The 8872-nt window shown below is 39.6% G+C and overlaps 1 protein-coding gene across 2 annotated transcripts in view; it reads left to right on the top strand.

Annotated features, from left to right (window-relative positions):
* Positions 1 to 6712, top strand: part of Kiaa0825 (KIAA0825 ortholog) — a 309933-nt gene extending 303221 nt beyond the window's left edge. For both annotated transcript variants that reach the window (XM_026783754.1, XM_026783752.1), the window contains one exon: positions 6626 to 6712. In XM_026783754.1, coding sequence (XP_026639555.1) covers positions 6626 to 6683 — 58 coding nt within the window. In that variant the 3' untranslated portion in view covers positions 6684 to 6712. The remainder of the gene's footprint in view (positions 1 to 6625) is intronic.
* Positions 6713 to 8872: the final 2160 nt, after the last annotated feature.

Here is an 8872-nt window from a genome sequence, read left to right as displayed (position 1 = left end):
TTTTTGTCTTATATTCTGTGTCTTTTGCTTTACAAAAGCTTCTCAGTTTCAGGAGGTTCCATTTATTTATTGTTGCTCTCAGTGTCTGTACTACTGGTGTTACATTTAGGAAGTGGTCTCCTGTGCCCATGTCTTGAAGGCTACTTTACACTTTCTCTTCTATTAGGTTCTTCTATTTGGTCAGATTTATATTGAGGTCTTTAATGCATTTGGATTTGAGTTTTGTGTATGGGGATAGATGTGGATCTATTCTCATTCTTCGACATGTTGACATCCAGTTATGCCAGCAGCATTTGTTGAAGATGCTTTCTTTTTTTTCTATTGTATTTTAGTTTCTTTAACAAAAATCAGATGTTCATAGGTGTGCGCATTAATATTCTGGTCTTTAACTTGATTCCATCGGTCAACCTCTCTGTGTTTATGCTAACACCAAGCTATTTTCATTATGGTAGCTCTGTAATAGAGCTTGATATCAGGGATGGTGATGCCTCCAGAAGTTTCTTTATTGTATAGGATTGTTTTGGCTCTCCTGGGTTTTTTTTGTTTGTTTGTTTGTTTTTCCACTGGCAGTGACACTAGGATTTATCCCTATTGCCTTTGCTGGCCTTTTGGGATCCTATTCTCTTTAGATGGTTACCTTGTTCGGACTAGATACAATAGGGATGGCCTTAGACCGTCCCCAAAGCAAGGTGCCTTACCTTCTCTATGGAGTGGAGGGAGGGAGGGAGGAAGTAGAAAGACTGGGAGGAGGGGAGGGTGTGGGAACTTGGATAAATATGTGTAATGAAAAAAAGGTTGTTTTCTTTTTAAAAAACTAAAAATTAAAATGAAATAAAGAGAAAAATCTTTTCTCATTTTACATACCAATCACATTCCCACTCCCTCTCCTGCTCCTACTTTTTCTATCTTCCCCCTACCCCACCCCTGTCCACTCCTCAGAGAGGGTAAGGCTTTCCATAGGAAGTCAACAAAGTCTGGTATATCACTTTGAGACTGGACCAAGACATACACCCACACCCATATCTATGCCGAGCAAGTTATACCTCCAAAGAGAACAGGATTCAAAAAGCCAGTTCAAGCACTAGGGATAAGTCCTTGTCCCACTGCCAGTGGCCCCACAGAATGCCCCAGCCACATAATTGCCACCCACATTCAGAGGGTCTAGTTTGGTCTTATGCAGGTTCCCCCACTGTCAGTCCAGAATCAATGTGCTCCCACTAGTTCATGGCAGGTGTTTCTGTGGGTATCCCCATCATGGTCTTGACTCCATTGCTCATATTATCACTCCTCCCACTCTTGGACTGGTCTCTGGAGTCTCAACCCAGTGCATAACTATGAATCTCTGCATCTGCTTTCTTCAATTGCTGGATGAACGTTCTATGATGACAATTAAGGTAGTCATCAGGTCCATCTGATTACAGGGGAAGGCCAGTTCAGGCACCCTCTCTACTAATGCTTAGGGTCTTAGCTGGGTTCATTCTTGTGGATTCCTGAGAATTTCCCTAGTGTCAGGTTTCTCGTTTGCCTCATAATGGCTCCCTCAATCAAGATGCCTCTTTCCTTGCTCTCCCTCTCCGTCCTTTCCCCATCTTGGCCATCTTGTTCCCTCATGTTTTATTCCCCCTCCCCAGTTTCCTTTCCTCTTCCCCTTCTGTTGTTCTTTTCCCCACCCACCCCCATGCTCCCAGTTTTCTCAGATCTTGTCTATTTCCCCTTCCCAAGGGAATCCATGTATGTCTCTCTTAGGGTTCTCCTTGTTACCTAGCTTCTCTGTGGTCATAGATACGCTGGTTATATTTTGCTGTATGTCTAATATCCACTTATGAGTGAGTACATACCCTGTTTGTCTTTCTGGGTCTATGTTATCACTATCACTCAGGATGATTTGATTTTACCACACAGCATCAGAGTTAGATCTCCTTCTGGGACCTTTGAGAAATGTAGTTAATACTTAGTAGCTACAATTGCACATTTCAAATTTCTAGACTTAACTTTCTAAATGGAACCCTTCTAACAAGGTAAACAAAGTATGAATTGTTACAAGCAGAGTGTTTCTCGTTACATAGGAAGAATTTCTTAGGAGTTTAATTTTAATTTTAATTGTGAACTCAATTAAAACTCTTTCTCACAACTTCAATTCCTTCATTGGCACATTTGAATTATTAATAACACACTATGCTTTATTCTTTAACTAGACTGTTGCTTTAATCCTGACTAAATTGGTGATACATTACCAGATCCTGATTCAACTTCAGTATGCTAGGAGTAATGGTTCATGTTAACTGTCAAGTTCACATGATCTAGAAGTGCCTGGAAGAAAGTCTCAGTGAGTGGTATTGAGAATAGGCTGTCCTGTGGCTTATAAGAGTAGAGGAAGTGAACTGATCACTTGCATGCCCATGTCCTTGCCATCTACTCTTGATTGGAAATGTGTTGTGTATGGATGCTTCCAGTTCATGCCACCTCAGCCTACCCACAGAGACAGACTGTAATCTGGAACTGTGAGCCAAATAAGTTTTTTCTCTCTTCAGTTATTTTTGCCAGGGCATTTTTATAACAGCTACAAGGAAACAACCTAACACTCTTGGTTGGACTTCTCAGAAGGGAGGCTTAATATGGCTAGAAACTCATTGTTCCTCCATGCACATTGGTATTAGATAAAGTTTCAGTTCCACAATTTCAAATACTGATAGGATATCAGAGGTTTAATTTCCAGAGTAGATAAAATTGAAAAAAAGGAAAAAAAATCTCTGAATTGAAAAACATATTCTCTCTCTCTCTCTCTCTCTCTCTCTCTCTCTCTCTCTCTCTCTCTCTCCTGTTATTGCTGTTGTTTTGGGTTTCCCCAGTAATTTATTAGCTACAATCCTACTCTTGTTTTAACACCAACCTTCAGCCTTTTGCCATTCCTCCAGAGCTTGCCTAATTCTTTGAGCTTCTCTGCCTGTTAAAGAAATAAATTGTATTTTATTGTAATATATTCTTTACATTTTTGTTCTCCCTAGAAAAGATACTTTATATTATTTTTATTGTATCAAAGTATGTTTATGTTCCGAAGATTCACTGATTCTTATCCTCTAACACTGAAAACACATTGATATTTTCTTTTTTTTATTCTTTTTTTTAATTGAGAAAAGGAAGAAAAAAAAAAACAAAAACAAGTTTCCGCCTCCTCCCAGCCTCTCATTTCCCTCCCCCTCCTCCCACTTTTCTCCCCCTCCTCCCACCCTTCTCCCCCTCCCCGCACTCCTCTCCCCCTCCCTCTCCACGAGGGGTGCACCCACCCACTGAGACATTGATATTTTCTAACATCATCACACAGATATTTCCTCAAGCCAGTTATTGTCAGGAGAGAACCCCATCTTTCCAATTAATAATGTCTGAGTTTTTATTTTAAAATAATCCCCTAATCTGATATTGTAAGTAACAGAACAGAATTATTCATGAAAGCTTGTCATTACTCATACTACAAGTCACATCCTGGCTTCTTCTTGTATCAAATGACCTTGCATCGCGGATGTGGTTGTTTCCATATTTCATGTGGAATGATCAACCCCTCATCCACCAATTCTCCTACCACAGAAAGAAAGTTTGGGTTCCTTAAAAGAAAGAAAACTAATCTACATAATTTTGAATCCAGTGTGGTCATAGTAAATAACACTAGGCAGGGTATTGAGCACTGTTTGCCATGCCAATAACCACTCACGTTCTTAGTCCAATTTTCTTCCCTAGTTTATGTTCTTTCATTAGACTCTGAGTTAAGCTTCTATACATTGCCACAGACTCAATAAAGATATTTCATTTTTCCTGGTGTGCTTCCAGAGACCTAGCTGCAGTGAAGGTTTTATAGTCCTGTGCAGTGCAGCAGATGTCATTCCATTTGCCTAAGTCCTGCTGACATTTGGAGATGTGGATTAATTGAGCTACAGAATGAAATTTAATTAAAATTAAATACAGAGTTGGCCATTGTATCTGTTCATTTCCTGCATGCTAGCGTGTGTATTTGCAAGCAATGCCATGGTTAATTTGTTTAATCAGGATGCTCTGTGGGGGAAGCTGCACTTTGTTTTACACTGAAAATCTGATGGCTTGGTGGCTGCCAGGTTGGGTTTCATTGCACACAATGCAAGCTCTGTAAATGATCCTACTGATGAGCCTCAGAGGGCTACCTGAGAGAGCGTGGTGGCCCCACAGGAGCCCATAGAGAAACAACTTGTCATAGACAATGCTTAGTGATGTCTTCTAAATTGGCATTACATGACCACAGGAATCTCATCTATTACCCATTAACGTGTTGCCATAGTATTTTTTTCATTCCGATACCCATTCACGCAATTACTCAACCAACATTTAGTACCAACTGTGTGCCAAGCCTCACATGTAAGGAAAACATTGCGATTACATAAACATAAACATAGTAAAAATACAGTAGCCATATTCTTCCTGCCAATAATTTCAGTTCAGAAAGTCTCTCATTTCTTGAAATGACAAGATTATACTTTAGAACAGGATAACACAGAGTTGAAAAAGTTTGTCTCAGGGATGAGAAAAAACAGTGCTACTGTTGGGAGATGCAACAGTCTTCTGCTGAGAACCATTTCAGAAGCCTCCTCCTGGGGTAGGGAGCTTTTCTGATGACCAACATGGAAAACACACTGTGTTCCAACAATTATCCAATAACTAAGAGGTTTTTTTTTTATTTCCTATCTGTGTTTCTTCCTATTCTCCTTTCAACGTTTTAAATTTCCATTTGAAAATGGCTAGGCAAACACATCTTCTCCAGTGTGTTCAAATAATTCTGTTGAATCTGGTGTACTGTTTGGGCAGTCTAATATCACCCCTTCAGAAGCAACATTATTACTTACTTACTTACTTCAGGGCATCTCTCAGTTCACACCTATGTACCTAAGGTGAAAGTGTGTAATCTGCAGTGTGAACCAATTGCCATTGCCTTCTGCGATTGGTTCAGAAATGGCACACGATCCCAGCCATCCAATAATACCACATGTCTAGGCTTTGATTCATGGGAGGGTGCAATTCAAGAGCCCTCTCCTTTCCCAAGGGAGACATTTTCTGAAAATGGTGCCAACCCCAAAGATGGTTTAGGAAACTGAAAACAATGATCCCATTATGCTTGCTCTGTCGTCTGAGATCTCAGCCAGTGAGTTTTTGTGTAGCTTGGACTGAGCTGGCTTTCTGGCTGCAATGTGCAGAAGACCCAAAGCTGGTCAGCTTTGCTCCAGCATTCATGTAGGGCTGTAATCATAGAGATCACACTCTCCCTAATCTTCATGCTGCTTCACAGAGTTCACCTCACATCACTAACGAGCTCAACACCTGGAACATGTGCCTTCAATATGTGTTGTGTTGAAATGAGAGAATAAAAATAAATTACAAGACAATTTTCAATGAATAATCTTTTCTCTTTTACTGAGCCTGCTTAAATTAATGTATTGCTCACAAATGTAGTTGCTACTTTTTTGATATGATGCAAAGAGCACCTTCAAAACCACCCAAGAGTTTCTAATGATACAGACAATCACAGCTATCTCATGTTGATAAAGTATCCTATAAGTACCCTACCCCAAAACACCATGACCCCACTCAGGGATATTTGCAACTATTTTAGCACGTGGAAATCATTCTTTATGTTCTCCGCATGGTACATGAAGATTCCGAGCTCTTATAAATCCCAAAGTAATCTTTTTTTTCTTTAGGTGAGCCCTACTGCTTCTAGGTATGGACTCAAATTGGCTCAATAACAGGCACACCATATGTTTTTCTGGCATACATTTCTATTTTGTATCAACTATACTACTTTACATGAACAATAATATCCTGCCCTGTATTCATTCCAAGAATCACTTTGAAGTTACAGCAAAGTAAGCCTCTCATTCTCTTCCACCTATGTCTTTTATGAACATAATCTTGTTCTTTGTATTTTTAAATTTATTATTTATTTTTATTTTTCTTTCAGTACTAGGATTAAACCCAGGGCCCCACACAGACTAGGTAAATGCTCTACCACAGAGCTATATTCCTGACTATACTCTTGATCTATTCTAACTCTTCTCATTGTTCACAAGAATGCCATTTAAATTATAATTAATGTATAAACAACATAGTGTTTTTTAAATTTAAGTTCTGCATTATCATAGGTTTGCATATTTTTAACACATCAGAGATGAGTTTTTTAAACTTATTGATCTAATTAAAGGCAAGTAAAGAAATTATATTAAAGAAACATTTATTTTTATTTCTTCCCATTTATTTGTCACTTCTAGACATTGATTAAAAATGGATACAGAGAGTAAAAAGGAAAGAAAAGACAATGCTTATTGTATTAGGGTTCTCTAGAGTCACATTTATGGAATGAATCCATCTATATCTACATCTTTATCTATCTATGTATATGTGTATGAATATATACATATATGGCAATGATAATTAATATATATATATATAATATTATTGGAATTACAGTACGACAATGATTAATTGTGAATAAATAGTTCAAGAATCTAGTAGCTGCTCAGTCCCATGAAGCTGGTGTTCAGCTGAAATGGCTGAGGACAAGCAGGCAAACAACAAACAAACCCTTCCCTCTTCCATTGTCCATATACAGGCTTCTGCAAGAAGGTGTGGCCAAGATTAAAGATATGATTTCCAGCCTCAGGGTCTAGTTTAAAAGCACATGTCAGCCATCCTCAAGATTCAGATCAAAGGTATGTTGTCTTCCTGCCTCAAGATCCAGATTGCAACTTTGCCCTCCATTTCTGGATTATGGTTTTAATCCAGTTATAGTCAAACTGACAGTCAAGAATAATTATCACACTTATTATATATAAGTCCTTAGTTAAAAGATTAATTTGCAACAGTAAACTATAGCATCTTTAAGGGAAGTAGCCATGTCTATGTTGTCTTAACATAGCCAATGCAACCTAGGATATCTTTCTTTTGAGAAAAGCTTAATCAGTATGTGTTGATAAGGAAAAGGGGAATAAAGAAGTGACAATTTGGACAATTCTATGCTTTGTTTATTAAACAGGATGCATTGAGCACTCACTTTGCACATAACACTGTGCTGTTGACTTTAGGAGATGAATGGATGACCTGCAGTGAGCTTGAGATGAGCAAGTGTCCCTTTACAAGAATATCTGAAATGCCATTCTGAGAACAATTCATTCCTCGGGAGACACAAGTAAAATATGAATGGGACCTAAGGGCTGCTGAAAGCAGAAGAAAGGGTCATCCCCAGGGAAGATCACACCAGCTGCTTCTCCAATAACTAATGGCTAGCCCTGAAAAATATACACACAAGTAATATTTACAGACTAAGCAGGTTGTAGTTACCTATTTAGAAATATGTATGTGCATGTAACAACTATTAGTAAGAAAAAGAATCTGAAAGAAAGCAAAGAGGGATATATGGGGAAGTTTGAAGGGAAGAAAGGGAAGGGGAAATAATGTAATTAAATGATAACCTCAACATAAAAGAAATAATTAAAATATATGAGTGGGAACTCTCTGAGAAAAGACTGGTTACTGAGAAGCTAGCATGTATTCATCAGGGAATCTCCAGTCTACAAGGACTTCTAAGGACTCCAGGCCAGTGTGGCTGAATAGGTAAGAAGATAACACTCCTTTCCCCTAAACTATAACATAGAGACTCCCCTTTGATTTGGAACTGCAACTACTGGCTGCTCTGAGTTTTATTTTAGCCCATGCCTTCGCTCTAAGGAACCTCCCAGTTTCTGTTTGTGTATGACAAACCCAGTCGTCAGTACTATTGTTTTCATCAGTAGGCAATTGTGCTGAGTTTGGTGGTCTTTAAAATTAGAGAAAGTGCTACAGACTGCCTCCCTGCTTCCCTGGCAAGAGTGGTCTGGGCATTAGTGGCCTGTGTGGTTTAGAGGTTGGAATAAAGGTCTGTGGGATCTACAGGAGATGTGGGCTGAGGGCAAGCGAAGGCTGCCACAGCTGATATTCTGTTGCAGAGATAGGTATGAGACTGAGAAATTGAGTTTGGAGGAGAAGAGGGAGCAATGAAAGTCTTCCTTAGCTCATCCTTTTCCCTGGCCTGGTCAGCTAGGGTATTCCCAGAGAAAACCTGCTGGTATTAATATTGGGATGAGTTGGGGAATGAATATTGGAGAAGATCTTTGGATCCTTTGGGGATGGAGTCAGAGGGGAAAGGGAGACTCATCAGATGTTCTACTACAGAGCTGGAGATGAGGCTGGGGGATTGGGACTGGAGGAAGCAGAAGGAGAGGTGAGGACCAGCAGGTAGCCTATCAGCAATCCAAAGGAAGTAATTTCTTAGCATTGGATGTAGAAGCTAGAACTACACCTTGCCCTTCCAATGTTTTATTGACTTAGTGTAGTTTCCTAGATGCCTTGGGAGTTAACCGGACTGGGGCCCAAAGCAGAACATAAAGGATAGGCACAGGCACAAGTAGAGTAAATCTGGGATCCTGTGGGCTGTGCTCACCCTGCTGGCAGAGCACCAAGTACTGCGATAATCAGGAGCCTTGGCAAGTTCTTTATGTCGTTCACAGGAAGGGGAGTTAGCTAATCTCAGTGGAACCACTCTATAGGTGCCTCACAGCTACCCTAGAGAAACTAGGTTTTATACACTGGTCAATCATTAGTAAGCACCCATACTTAGGCTTCTTATTAACTAATTCTTACATCTTAAATTAATGCATAAGTCTTGTCTGTGTTATCCACATGGCTTGGTACCTTTTATCAGTGAGGCATTCTCATCTTGCTTCCTCTGCATCTGGGTGACAACTGCAGACTGAGCCTTTTCTCTTGCTAGAATTCTCCTGTTCTGGTTGCCATGCCTGGCAACTTCCTGCCTGGTCAACAA

This window comes from Microtus ochrogaster, chromosome 19 (assembly GCF_000317375.1).
Source record: "Microtus ochrogaster isolate Prairie Vole_2 chromosome 19, MicOch1.0, whole genome shotgun sequence".
NCBI lineage: Eukaryota > Metazoa > Chordata > Mammalia > Rodentia > Cricetidae > Microtus > Microtus ochrogaster.
This window is presented reverse-complemented; position numbering and strand designations above follow the sequence as displayed.